Genomic DNA, 15,000 nt, shown 5'->3' with positions numbered 1-15,000 from the left:
TGGTAAGTTAACTCACCAACACAGCACTAACAGCCACTATCATCACATGAATATTACGGTGCTACAACACAAACAGCCTTTGTCTGTTGGCTGAGACTCAGTGAATAGCTGCAGTTGCCCCTTTATACAGCTAGAAATGATTTTACCTACGAGCTTGTTTTGTATGTAATGCAGTGTGAAGCAATGGTTTATTTCCAGAATGTATACTGCCTATTCACAAATGTTGTATTTTTATGAATATTTACCATAACTATAATGCTCTAAGTCAGGGATGTCAAACTCAGGCCCGGGGGCCAAATCTGGCCCGCAGAGTCATTTTATTTGGCCCGCGAGATCATTTCAAATGTGTATTACAGTTGGCCCTCATACATCATTAATGTACAGTGTACCAAGACTTGAACATGAAATTTGATGTTTCTCAGAAGTATGAGCGGGCCCAGGCCAATGACACAGCTCACACTCCTATGCAAGCTCAGCCCGCAACTTCGTTCCATATTTTGATTTTGGCCCTTGGTCAATTTGAATTTGACACCCCTGCTCTAAGTATTCATTATGAGTTGGAAATTGACACCTTTCATACGTGAAAGGGTGGATCATCTCCATGTCCATCATTTTTGATCTAAAGTTAGAGATATCCTTAGCAGCATTTGTAGACTTGTAGTTTTTAAGCTTATAGGCAGACTTAATGTATGCACGCCAATTGATTGCATACATTCCAGATGTTAATGATTGAGGAAGATGCGTAGATCAGGGCAAGTTGTGTGCTCAGTGCAACATGGGATTAAGATGTGAAGTACTGTGTGCACCTCATACATTGTCACTGTTGTTGTGAACATACCATAATGTGAACACAGTTGCTTGTCACACACACATAAACACACGCGCACGCACGCACACGCTCGCAGACGTACGCACAAGGTTTTTAGGTAGTTTTTAGTTTGTGGCTTTTTTCACAGCAGCTGCCTCTTGACATTACAGCTGTGTGGGAAAAAAGCACAATAACTGATTGCAGGGGTGAAAGAGAAGCATACAAATAGAAGGGTGGTCAGGTGTGTGTTTGTGTGTGTGTGTGTGTGTGTGTGTGTGTGTGTGTGTGTGTGTGTGTGTGTGTGTGTGTGTGTGTGTGTGTGTGTGTGTGTGTGTGTGTGTGTGTGTGTGTGTGTGTGTGTGTGTGTGTGTGTGCGTGCGTGTGTGTGTGTGTGCGTGTGCGTGTGCGTGTGCGTGCGCGTGCGCGTGCCTGCATAAGTGCGAGTGTGTGTACGTGCGTGCATATGTGAGTATGCATGAGGGCATGTGTGTGCCCATGTATTTGCCTCCATCTGTGTGTGTGTGTGTGTGTGTGTGTGTGTGTGTGTGTGTGTGTGTGTGTGTGTGTGTGTGTGTGTGTGTGTGTGTGTGTGTGTGTGTCTGTGTGTGTGTGTGTGTGTGTGTGTGTGTGTTGTGTGTTGTGTGTGTGTGTGTGTGCGTGCACACATATGTGAGTGCATGCGTCCATCCGTGTGTGTGTGTGTGTGTGTGTATGCTTGCGTGCATGCGTACCTGCGTGCTTGCATGCGTGTGTGCGTGCGTGCATCTGTGTGTGCGTGCGTGCATCTGTGTGTGTGTGTGTGTGCATTCCACGCTCTGGGCAGTGCACACACAGATGATCCCCATCTGTCTCCCTTTGGAGAAAACAATGATGCATGTTTACCACAGAGGACAGCCGTCAGGGGGTCCCGATTATCACACAGACAAACAGGCAAGCAGGCAAATTAGCTTCAGCTTTCATGGGCACCCTCTTAGCTGGGTTTGTATGTGTGTAGTGCACCATGTGTTAAGTGACTGCCGAATATGTGTGTGTGTGCGTGTGTTTGTGCGTGTGTGTGTGTGTGTGTGTGTGTGTGTGTGTGTGTGTGTGTGTGTGTGTGTGTGTGTGTGTGTGTGTGTGTGTGTGTGTGTGTGTGTGTGTGTGTGTGCACGTGTGCGCATGTGTGTGCGTGCGTGTGAGTGTGTGCATGTGTGTGTGAGTGTGTGTTTGCGTGTGTGTGTGTGTGTGTGTGTGTGTGTGTGTGTGTCTGTTTGTGTGTGTGTGTGTGTATATGTTCACTGCCTGGGGGTGGGTGCCTGCGTTCTGTTACCGTGTATATATTTGTGTATCTACTGCATGTGTGTCGTTGTGTGTGTGTGTGTGTGTGCGTGTGTGTGTGTGTGTGTGTGTGTGCGTGTGTGTGTGTGTGTGCGTGCGTGCGTGCGTGCGTGCGTGTGTGTGTGTAGAGTTGTAGACTTATGCATATCTATGAGTACAGTGTGGTGGCAGGGTGTGTGTAGTTGCATTGCACAGGGCACACACCATCTCATTAGTTCCTGTCAGCGGTGGCTTTGGCAAAGATTTGTTTTGCATTATGGAAACCCACTCATCCATCCAGACTCGCCCCTCTGCCTGGACTATCAATCTCAGACATTTGTCCGCACACAACACCATCAGACATCTTTCTGCACACAACACAACTGTGAGCCAGCAGTTCTTAGGTGAGGAATAAGTAGGAAAGTAAGCCTCATGCTCAATATTGACATTAAGTAAGGCAAGCAGGTAAATTAGTTTCGGGTTTCTTGGGCGCCCTCTCAGCCAGGTTTGTATGCAAGGCACAGGTGTGTGTGTGTGTGTGTGTGTGTGTGTGTGTGTGTGTGTGTGTGTGTGTGTGTGTGTGTGTGTGTGTGTGTGTGTGTGTGTGTGTGTGTGTGTGTGTGTGTGTGTGTGTGTGTGTGTGAGTGTGTGTGTGTGTGTGTGTGTGTGTGTGTGTGTGTGTGTGTGTGTGTGTGTGTGTGTGTGTGTGTGTGTGTGTGTGTGTGTGCGTGCGTGCGTGCGTGCGTGCGTGCATGTGTGTGTGTGTACGTGTGTTTGTGCACGCATATCTGTGTTCATTTGATTATTTGTTTATTTGACTATTAATAAATAGTTTTGCTTGGCAAGTTGGTCAAGTATTGCACCACAGGAGATAATCAGAAAGGACACAAAACTATCCTCCCACCACAATTTTCAACAATTTTATTTCCTTCTATTTGAATCTGTGTAGCTAGTCGTTGGGGAGGACAGTGACAATAGGTTGCATTAAGGTTGATCTTGATTGTTAGCTTCAATGTAGCATTGTCAGACTAACCTTCCAGGTTATAGCTTGCTTTGCCACGCTATAACGCCACTATAACAGGATAGCAGCCGTAAGAAGCTAACTTAAGCAACATCCTCTCCCTCCACCACCTTTATACGACCTTCAACCCCACCTCCATCTTCCTGCCACCCGTTGGGTGAGTAACGGTACAACACAAGCAAAGTGCTTAGCTAAGTTTGCTTGCGCAGTGCACCACCATCTTTCGCCCACCCCCAATTCCAATGGAACTCTAATGGGGCCAGCTAATGGGGATAAATGCTCACCCAAAGGAACCCTCATCTACCGCTAATGAGGTTAGAGTAGCTCAGAGCCTCAATCTCGTTCTCTCCCACTCACCGCTCACGCAAAGAAGAGGAAGAAGCAGAAGAAAAGAAGAAGGAGAAGAAAAGAAGAAGGAGAAGGGATCTCCTAACTCCCTGTGTTCATTCCCCCAAGACCCTGAGACACTGTACTCTTCTAATCCAGTTACACTGTTATACTTTTTGGTGCCGGAAAGGCAAAAAGAGAGAAAAGAAATAATTCCACATTTCGGTAGGGCTCAAGAAAAGTCATATTTCACCGCAAAGTGGAGAATCTGTTTACACGAGTCATGATTTCGCTGACAGCCATTTTTCTCATTAGTGTCTTCCACTTCGGGGGGGAAAAGTAGGGCTGTCGAAGATCCAATAATGCACTTTTTGATGTCTTCCCCTGAAAAAAAAAAAGATCTATGATGATTGTGATCAACGATCTGTTTGTGTGTCTTTTATGAGGCTCGGCGGAGCGACAGTGTTTCGTATAACAAAGCCAGCCCAAATCCCACGACTCCCCAAGCGGCAACAAAACAAATCCTTTGACAGCTTGCCTCCTATTCAAAATGAACACGCACAGGGCTTAAATGTAGCCCTGAGATCTGTCTCTTTATTCATACACGGCTGACATGAATGAGTCTTTTTTATCTGGTAGCTTCAAGGCTGATCAAAAAGAGCTGCCCCCTTTTTGGACGGATGCCCTCTTTATGATGGCAGGGGTGAGGTTGGTTGAGGTGGGGGGAAGGGGTGGGATGGAGGGGGTGTGGAGGGAATGTTTGGGGCTATGCGAGGTCTGGCATGTGACCCTCAGCAGCTGCCCCTTATGCGGCACAATCTCTGCTCCATCGCTGGTTCCCATAATAGGCAGTTGTGTGAACTTAATGAGAGCACTGTTGCGGCAACTGTGTGAACTCTGAAACTGATGTCAAAAAAATGCCTTCAGAGTTGTCATACTCTCCCATCAAACATGCTGTAGGCCATAGTTGTGGTGATGCTTTATATGAAGAAAGAAATGTAGTCACAAGACAAAAAGGCTATCCCAAAAGGAAATTCTCAGTATAAACTAAGCAAGTAGGAGCCACTCATTTGGTTGCTGTGTTTCCTTGACTGCACCATGCATGGTCCTATGCCCATTACCCACACATTAACACCTTGGATGTCCTATGGAAGTTGCATAATACACGGCATGGATGGGAAAAAAATGATATGACATTTGGAGTTTTGGGTCTTTTTCGAGTTTCCGGTTAGTGGTGGTAGTGGTGGTAGTGATGGTGGTGGTGGTGGTGGTGCCATGTTGGGATGGGTACCAGGGGGGGAGTACAAGGTTTATGCAGCGAGCAGATTGTGTCGCCCTTGGCGGCTGTGCAACCCAGCTGAGGCTGGGGTTAGCCGAGTGCGGTGCAGTTACCATAGGCGATGGGGAAACATGGGGGATTGGATGGGTGAGCTACAGTAGGTGGTGAGGATGCCCCAGAGACAAGCCAGCCAGCCAAGCTGGGTACCCTGGTGCCTGGGTGCTCTCTTACTGAAGGCCAAACAGGAACGGCCTGTTGACACCCATATATCAGCAGACAGCATGCTTAATATTCGCAAGGTGCTGTGTGGCTACCACGTGTACTCACAGCTGTACACACACACACACACACACAAACACACACACACACACAAACACACACACACACACAAACACACACATGCACACGCATTCTGGGATATCAACAGTTTTCTGATGAGTTATGCATGCATATTTCCCCTGTAAAAAAAGGCACACACACACACACACACACACACACACACACACACACACACACACACACACACACACACACACACACACACACACACACACACACACACACACACACACACACACACACACACACACACACACACACACACACACACACACACACACACACACACACACACACACACACACACACATTCTGGCATCTCAACAGTTTTCTGATATGTTAAGGCATGCATATTTTACATTTCCCCCATAAGAAAAAGTTCACAGAAGACCATTAATCATATTTTCTCTTGATTTGTTACCATTGGAATGTCATTGATGTTACTCCTTCATAGGATTTCATGTTAATTGATTATTATGATTTCATTATGATTCATGAAATGTGTTAATTGTTTATTCAGTTTATTTATTTTTGCCCCATTTTTTTGTTTTCTTTTCTTTTCTGTTTTCTAGCGTGAATTGTGGAAAGCTTGTCCACCCTGTAGTAAACAGGTAATACATCTTCAGGGCTGACTCGCTACTTCTGCTTTTCTCTCCCTCTCTATAATTCAGACCCTATTTATTTGTTTCTGCTGCCAAATAAGCCTTCATTCATCCTTTTGATTGTTTTTTTTCCTCACTCAATCTCTCATCCTGCTCTAAACACTATCCTTAGGCTATTTGTGTGGGTGTTTTTGATTGGTGTGCACGGCCGTGTGTGTGTGTGTGTGTGTGTGTGTGTGTGTGTGTGTGTGTGTGTGTGTGTGTGTGTGTGTGTGTGTGTGTGTGTGTGTGTGTGTGTGTGTGTGTGTGTGTGTGTGTGTGTGTGTGTGTGTGTGTGTGTGTCTGTCTGTCTGTGTATGCCTGAGTGCGTGCTTGTGTGCCTATGTGTATGCTTATGTGTGTGCCTGTGTGTGCCTGTGTGTGCGTGAGTGCGTGCGTGCGTGCATGCGTGCTTGCGTGCAATGTTGTGTTTGCATGGGGTGTCTTTGTTTGCTCCAAATCCTGTGTGCGGGTGTGTGTGTATGTGTGTGCATGCATTAATGCACAGTGGTGGGTGTGTGTGTGTGTGTGTGTGTGTGTGTGTGTGTGTGTGTGTGTGTGTGTGTGTGTGTGTGTGTGTGTGTGTGTGTGTGTGTGTGTGTGTGTGTGTGTGTATGTGTGTGTGTGTGTGTGCGCATGTATGTGCATATGTGTTTGTTTGTGTGCGTCTGCGTGCTTGCATGGGGTGTGTTTATTTCCTTCAAATCGCGCGACCTGATAGCCCGCTATGCATCGCTAATGGGAAAAGATGTGCAAGATTTATGTGTTGCCATCCGATTCCTCGCCCTCATATTTCAATACAAATCTCCACCACTGGCTCCCGTCACTCAACGAGAATGCGGCGGCGACTCGATGAGCCAGAGAACAACAGATAATTCCATCTGCGGATGCTGAAAAATGAGTGGTATAGTTCTCTCGTACGCTCAGCAGAAGTACGGCATTCATTTTTCGCTGCCCTGGAGTCACGGCGCCCCAGTTGGCATTGACTGAAAGGATGCGTAGGATGTTTACGAGACATGAGCTGTGTAAAAATACGGCACAGTCACACAGCATGTAGCAATGCGTCATTAGGGTCTTTCCTTCATTACTCAAAGCCCTTGGATATCCATCAGTAGCATATACGTACATTCGGTTGTGTTCAGATGCGAGGGGAAAGTGAATGGAGTTCAGGACCCTGTATCATTCCCAACCATTCAATTTGTTTTTGCTCCTAAACATTTGCTTGTGTGGGTGCCCATTTGGGGTGGGTATTTGGCAAAGAAGCGAAAGCCCACCTGGGAAACTTCAACTCCCATTTTCATTGTGACACAGCACTGCACAGCACACAAGTGCACACTGCACAGTGCCTCAACCATGCAAGGGAGCAGTGTGGCAGGATGGTACCATGCTCAGGGTACCTCAGTCGTGGAGGAAGAGCACTGGTTAGTTACTCCACCCGCCAATCTGGCGGGTCGAGAGTCAAACCAACAACCTTTGGGCTACAATATGAAGCCCTATACACTTACCCATGACTACCCCAAATGTGAGTGGGGAGAAATGGGACATAGCTTACGTATGTGTTCTGTTTCCACCATGGAATGACAGAGTGAATAAGTTCATGTGGCCTTTGGGCATTGATGGACTCTGAGGCCCTGATGTAGCGTTCTTTGAGCTCAGAGTTGCACACGTGACCCTGCCTTTGTGCTTGTACAAGGATGACACAGATAAAAGGCAAGATGGGAAGGCTTTCAGTACAGAGTGACCGATGTGTTTTTTTTCATGACCAAATGATATAGTTGATAAGTGACGGCCAGTTTATGGTTGAGGAAAGCTGTAGATTTTATATTTGTTACACTTTTTTCACTATTATGGAATGATTATGAAAACGCATTCTTGCCTTGCCAACTTTGGTACGAGATTGGCAAAAATAACTTAAAGAAATAATGTTGTTCTTGCCCTCTTAATGAAAAGGTGTCATTACCATTGCTTTGTAATCACACACAGTTTGCATATCTCTACAAATTGGCCATATGGATACCAATATGTTTAAAATATCAAATACAGTATCGGTCTATCTGTAGCTTGCAGGTGGCCGATACCAGAGGTACAGCTCCCTAGAAAGGTACTCAGATGAAATGCAGAGAGTCTATCACTCGCTCCCTGCAGAATGATGTAGCAGAAGGACCAAAACGAGATAGTGTGAGATAAACTGACGGAAAGAGAGAAAGAGAGGATTAAGGGGCGTGTAAAAAGTGCGTGAAGAAGGATGTGTGAGGGAGAAAGAGAGAGAGAAGGGAGGAGAGAGTATGAATGGTGATGGGTGAAAGAGAGGGAGAAAGAGAGAGCGGAGAAGGGTGGAAGAATAAAATAAAGTGCAAAAGTTGATGAGTAAAGTGGTGAAATGAGAGATAGATAGAGAGAGTGATGAGTGAGGGAGAGACGGAAGGGGAGTATAGAAAAAAATAAAGAATAGAATGCAAAGAGAGAGATAGAGTACCAAGTATATATAGTATATATACTTGGTACTCTATCTCTCTCTTTGCATTCTATTATTTATTTATTTCTATACTCCCCTTCCGTCTCTCCCTCACTCATATATATATACTTGGTACTCTATCTCTCTCTTTGCATTCTATTCTTTATTTTTTTCTATACTCCCCTTCCGTCTCTCCCTCACTCATCACTCTCTCTATCTCTCTCTCTTAGGCTATATATATATATATATATATAAAGAACATAATGAAGGGAGGAGAAAAAAGAAAACAGAGAGTGCTGTGCTGAGAGTTGCTGGATGAGTCATCGCCTCTCTGCGTTCTTTTGACTTCTAATTGATGCTGCCAGCAGCGCTGCTCTGGTCCTCTCTCCCCTGGGTGTTGGCAAGTCCGCTGGAGGGGGGGGGGGGGTGAAACAAGGCTAATTTCAGGACATCCGCCACTCACACTGCCCCACTCATTTTCTGAACTCTGAAAAATCATTACATGACGTCATATCGCTCCCCTTTTTCTCACTCACTGACTCGTCTGTCACGTTTTCTCTCTTTCTCTCTTTCTCTTTCTCTCTGTCTCTGTCTGTCTGTCTGTCTGCCTGTCTGTCTGCCTGTCTCTCGCTCTCTCTCTCGCTCTCTCTCTCTCTCTCTCTCTCTCTCTCTCTCTCTCTCTCTCTCTCTCTCTCCCTCCCTGTCTCTCTATTACTCTGCACTCCATCCTCTCTTACTGTTATTTTGTTTCGTTCTCTGATGTTTGGTGGAGGCAATCGTTCGGAAAAGAGCCCGTTGGCCATCCGAGCAGTGTAATCAGCACTGTCTAATAGGTTCGATAGATGCATGATTTAATTCGTACCCGTTGACCCAGACATTAATGTGTGTGTGTGTGTGTGTGTTTGTGTAAACAGCTCAGAGCTATGACTGGTATGTCTGTGAGTGGCGAGATGTCCTGTCCTATGTCCTGTTTTGCGAGACGCATCGTTGCATTGACATCATGCAGCCCTGTGTTTATGTTTCTAGCTGATATTTGCCTGTTTACCTGGCACACAGCTTATTTCAAAGTGTGTGTGTGTGTGTGTGTGTGTGCGTGTGTGTGTGTGTGTGTGTGTGTGTGTGTGTGTGTGTGTGTGTGTGTGTGTGTGTGTGTGTGTGTGTGTGTGTGTGTGTGTGTGTGTGTGTGTGTGTGTGTGTGTGTGTGTGTGTGTTTATTGGCATGTCTTGATTGTTTGGACCGGCTGACCGATTTTTCCCAACTGTGTGTTCAGCACCTGCCCTCTAACTCGTCCCTGTATGTGGCATGTAGCCGAGTCATGTGTGTGTGTGTGTGTGTGTGTGTGTGTGTGTGTGTGTGTGTGTGTGTGTGTGTGTGTGTGTGTGTGTGTGTGTGTGTGTGTGTGTGTGTGTGTGTGTGTGTGTGTGTGTGTGTGTGTGCGCGTGTGTGTGTGTTTTCGGAAAAGTGTGTTCAGACATTTTTCAGACCGCATTCTTAAAATAACCCTCAAGCAACAGGACTAGGTGCATGTGTTCCTTTAGAGTGGCCTAAAACCTGACGTCACATAGCCACAAAAAGAGTAGCCCATTACTGTTTTTTTTTTTATCCCCACGTGCCCCAGAAAAGACTGTTCCCTGTAGACTACAGCATTGAACTGTAAGGCATAGGAATGTAGGGCAGTGTCTGACAATAGAGACAGGTAATGCACTTTTTGATAGCATGCCAAATTTATCATAAGCGTTGTGAATGAAAATGCCAAAAGTCCTGACCTGGCTGTCACGCAAGGGTTGTAGCCAAAGCTTAAGTTAAATTCACACACATCGCTACTAGTTACTGACTCAGCGAGTGAAGTCAACAGAATTTCTATGTATACAAGCAACTTTGGGTGTATTGAAAGGCGCTATATTAAACAGAAGTATTATTATGATCATTATTATTAACTCAGACAATGAGCTACAGCTGATCAGACCCCTGTTTCCCCTGATATAGGATCTCTAACATTCACATTTGATTAATTACACTGTACTTTACCAGACCATAAAGACTTGTGGATAGGCAGGTTGACGAGTTCGGATTGACTGGCTTGAATGCAAAATCCAATGTAGCCTCACTGGTTAGTACGTATGGACTGGCCACGGTTAAAAGACTCATCTGGACACAGATGCAGTTGCTCCGAGTCGACAGAGGTGGGACAGTGCTCCATGAGCACCCTGCCATGTCAGAGGAGGAGAACTCAAAGACCTTGACCCTTCTGGTATTTTGTCACCTCTAAGGCAAGTGGGCGGATAGAGCTCAGGGAAAGGCAAAGAAGGACGTGGGAGATAAAGGATGCATTCCAATATGCACACTCCCGTCCTCCACTTGTGCTTGTGGCCTTGAATTTTGCTGACGTCCCGCCTCCGTGGAGAAAAATAAATTTCCCCTCTGTCAGTTTAGCCACAACAACTTTTGGGGACTGTTTTTCATTCACCATCCCGATTGCAAATGAGAAAATGAAATTAGAATTGTGCATTTTCAAGATAGTGAATTAATTTTCTGTCGTCAATGACGTCATCATGAGGTCACAAGCAGGCAAGTGAGCAAGGGAGGATGGGAGTCCGCATATTGGAATTCACCCACTGTAGAGGGTCGTGGGTAGAGGGGAGGGCGTATTGGCTGGAGCATAAACTTGAACACAGTTCAATTTGTTAGCTCCTCCAACTTGGAAAGGCGATTTAAGGTTGTCCGACGCAAAGGCTTAAATCAGTAGTGACGCAGGGTTGAGCAATTGCCTTGATTCATGGGAGCGTCAGCTTTCCCTCTGTCTCTCTTTCTCCCTCTCCTCTCTCCTGCCCTTTCCTCTGTCCTCTTATCTCCTTATTCCATCTTTATCTCTTCCTCTCTGCTCCATCTCTCCATTCCTCTGCTCATCCTCCATGTCAAGTCACCCCCCGTCTGTCTCTGTTTCTCTCTCTCTCTCTCTCTCTCTCCCTCTCTCTCTCTCTCTCTCTCTCTCTCTCTCTCTCTCTCTCTCTCTCTCTCTCTCTCTCTCTCTCTCTCTCTCTCTCTCTCCTTCTTGTTCTTCTTTTTCTTGAGACAGAAGGGGATAATGGGCTGCCATGATGCAGAGTCATTAAGGGGAGTTTGAAAGTCTCACCGAGTTAAGGATGGGGCTGTAAGTGTATGTGTGTGTGTGTGTGTGTGTGTGTGTGTGTGTGTGTGTGTGTGTGTGTGTGTGTGTGTGAGAGAGAGAGAGTGAGAGAGAGAGAGAGAGAGAGAGAGAGAGAGAGAGAGAGAGAGAGAGAGAGAGAGAGAGAGTTTGTTAGTTTCTCTGGGTGTGTGTGTGCAACAAATTTGTGTGTGTTTGTGTGTATCATGCATGCATATGTGTGTATGCCTGCGTGTTTGCAGTTTGTGTACGTGTGAGTGTGTATCTGCACATACTGAAGTGTGTGTGTGTGTGTGTGTGTGTGTGTATGTGCGTGCGTGCGTGCGTGCGTGCGTGCGTGCGTGCGTGCGTGCGTGCGTGCGTGCGTGCGTGCGTGCGTGCGTGCGTGTGTGCGTGCATGCGTGCGTGTGCGTGTTTCTGTTGGGGGGCATTGGGGAGCTTTAGCTGAAACCAATAGCTCAAGACGAGGCCCAGAGGAAATTAGCTTGCTTGCCCGCTAGCAAAGGCATCACTCTCAGCCCTGCTGCACTGCCTGGCTGGCCCGGCCCAGCCCGCTGTCTCTCTAACTCACCCATTGATCTGCCAGATTGATGCTAGCACTCTCCCAGGCTCTTTTGTGCAACCTCACCTTGCCCTTTTTTTCTCTTTTCTTTTTTTTCTTTCTCGTCTTACCTTTTGTCTTCTCTCTACCTCTTTCCTGTCCTTTTGCACCCCCCCCACCTTTTCATTCTCTGCTATAACTCTCATTGTTTTTTTTCCCTTCTTCTTTGCTTTTGTTTCACATTTTTTTTCTTTTTAGACCAGCACAGAAAGCGCCGTCCACGAGCGAACAGGAAAAGAAGGAGCGACCGACGAGCACCATGAGCGAGGCGTCGAACTACACGGGCGGCTCGGACTACACCACCTACCCCGGCAGCCCCGTGGGCCGGGGGGGCGAGACTGTGCAGGACTTACAACGGGTACCTCTACACACGGCTAACCCTTTATAGGGCACACAAATCTCAGCTACCGAGTGAAAAAAGAAGTTTGACAGGCCTCAGGCCACTGCTGATTGGTCAAATGTCATGATGTCACCACTATCTGTGTGAAAGCCTGAATTCCCCTGATTGATTTGATTTAACCCACTTGGTTGTACACCCTTGTAGAGAGGCATGGCATGGGCATTTAATCAGAAGTGATCAAATATAGTCACTTGCGCTACAAAGGGCTAAACACACTCCTCCTGCCTAGTACCCTGTTCCTCAAGAGCTTCGTTGCTAACCATGTAGCAACTTATTGGTTGTCAATAGGAAATGACATTGGACGTTGCTAATTAGCATCGGCGTTGTTGAGAAATGCACTTACATCTCACAAGTCCACACAAATCTATGTATAGTACAAACCACTCAGTATCTCATATTGCCACACAAGTCTACATACTACAATCTATGAAGATATCATCAGCGGGAACCTCACACTGCCGCTCAGCTTCGTGAGCTCACATGAGGATCTGGAGGACTCACCCTGCTCCCAAAGCAAAGTGCAGTAGAACCAATCAGGATCTGTACATCAGGAACCAATCAGGATCTGTGCTGTACATCATATGCTTTAATATCACAATAATATCATATAGTTTATGGATTTGAGAGAAAAAATGTGATATACTTCTTTGCGTGTAAGACTGAATGTGAATTATTTTAAATGAATATACAGTAGATACTTTATGTAATGATTTCAATTAATATCCAAGATGTTTGGGAGTACATTCTGTCAGGAGAGTTGTTCATAAAACATGATGCATGACATGAGATGTACGATCTGTGTCAGTGAATTAAATCACAGGTTACAGCTAAATATTTCATCCAGCTTTAAATGCTTGACTCAGCTCTCTAAGTGGCCTAAACGGAGACAGGTGAAGACATTACAGACGGAAACGGAGGTGAAGACATTACAGACTGTCGGGGGAGTAAACTTTCTTTTAGTGTGTCGCGGGAAGAGTAATGGAGGTGATATTTTCCCTCCGAGACGTCGGCAGGGACAAGTTTGCATAGCATTCTCGCCTAGCGCTTGTGTTGACCTTAGCAAATTGAGATTGCTAAATGAAGTAAAGCTTATGCGGAGCAACATCCAACAGTGTTTGCGAAAAAAGTTATGCAAAGATAAATAACATATGAAGTTAAGGGGCACATTTGTAAACATCCCTTTTTAATCATGCAGCGCCTTATGTACACACAGATTCAAAGAGGAGCATCAAATGATTTTATTCATGTCATGAAATTATTTATGCCAACGTCGGTGATGCAGCGTGTCTTCGTGCCATAGGACGAAGATGCACATCAAAGGTTTTTTGGAAATGATTAACCCAAGGTTGTTTTTTTTTTGCAGCAATCAAGGCCTCTTTCCAAAAAAATCCATAATTTTGGAAAGAGGTCAAACTCTATTCGAAGGAATCCCAATGCCCCGGTAATCAAGAGCAGTTGGCTGTACAAACAGGTAAGGAAGGCAGTAAGACTCCTTGTCCTTGTCACACACCAGTGGTGTAGTCTACGTAGAACGTGGGTATACAGAGTATACCCACTTCTACATTTCATGGATTTCAGTATACCCACTTAAAATTGATTGATCCATTATTTTGAATAGCACAAATACATACAGTATACCCACTTCAAAAAATGCTCAAATATACAGTATACCCACCATAAAAAAGTAGACTACACCACTGTCACACACACACACACACACACACACACACACACACACACACACACACACACACACACACACACACACACACACACACACACACACACACACACACACACACACACACACACACACACACACACACACACACACACACACACACACACACTTGTTGGATATACAGTCTATGCTAGCCCAGTAGCAGAAAAAAACCTTGGTTGGTTTGTTGTTGTTGTTGTTGTTGTTGTTGTTGTTGTTGTTGGTGATTTGTTTTCCATATCACATTTTATACAACAATTTTCTCGTCACCCATCTTTTTCCAGTCCTGTTCACTCCTTACTCGATTCTTAGAATCCTATGTCCTCTCTTTTGCCTTCTGCCATTCTCTCTTCTCTTCATCTTTTGAAAATGTCCTCATTACATTTCAATTATGGGCTGCATTAATGGACACACAGAGATCCGAAGATCTCAGGCAGCTGTCAAATACAGTATGTGTGGGCGGACGGCAGTTGATATTATCGAGGGGGGTTGGGTAAAAAAGAAAAAAAGAAAGATTCTCATTCCTATTCTGAGCTAGACACATAGTAAGATTTTTGGAAGAGACAGAATTTCAGTCCCTGGAGATTTGTGCCTGGTACACACAATCATTTCTACTCTTCTAATCTTCTCTCAGCAGCATACAGTGTATATGTTGTTTATTTTTTTTTTAGATTTTATGTGCAGAGAGGTGTGGAGAAACTCTCACGGGTAGCGTGACCTCAAAATAAACCAAAACCGACTTATTCTGTGAACATTGTCTCAATGGGATAGCCGTCACCTGTGAAGTCAATCACCTGTGAAGTGAATCGATTTTATTATCGGATTTACTTTGCAAAGTCAAAGCTTTGTTTATTTTGTAGCAACCAAAGAATGTATTTGCAGTAGGTTTTTTTTTTACTTAAATCACGTTTATTTGTCTTATCTGTATGTGCAGAGCTCTCAAGATATTCAAAGAATATTTCACAGA

At 45.3% G+C, this 15,000-nt stretch overlaps 1 protein-coding gene across 17 annotated transcripts in view; it reads left to right on the top strand.

The window, feature by feature from the left end:
* The window catches only part of plekha5 (pleckstrin homology domain containing, family A member 5), a 277,740-nt gene that overhangs the window by 198,531 nt on the left and 64,209 nt on the right, over positions 1–15,000 (top strand). For 16 of the 17 annotated variants that reach the window (XM_063217090.1, XM_063217074.1, XM_063217083.1 and 13 more), the window contains 3 exons: positions 5,643–5,681; positions 12,112–12,271; positions 13,677–13,784. In XM_063217090.1, the coding sequence (XP_063073160.1) occupies positions 5,643–5,681; positions 12,112–12,271; positions 13,677–13,784 (307 nt within the window). The remainder of the gene's footprint in view (positions 1–5,642; positions 5,682–12,111; positions 12,272–13,676; positions 13,785–15,000) is intronic. The other variant, XM_063217075.1, reaches the window with a different exon arrangement.

The sequence above is a fragment of the Engraulis encrasicolus genome, chromosome 15 (assembly GCF_034702125.1).
Source record: "Engraulis encrasicolus isolate BLACKSEA-1 chromosome 15, IST_EnEncr_1.0, whole genome shotgun sequence".
In the NCBI taxonomy this organism is placed as follows: Eukaryota; Metazoa; Chordata; class Actinopteri; order Clupeiformes; family Engraulidae; genus Engraulis; species Engraulis encrasicolus.
The sequence above is the reverse complement of the archived record's forward strand: the minus strand, read 5'-3'. Positions and strand labels throughout refer to the sequence as shown.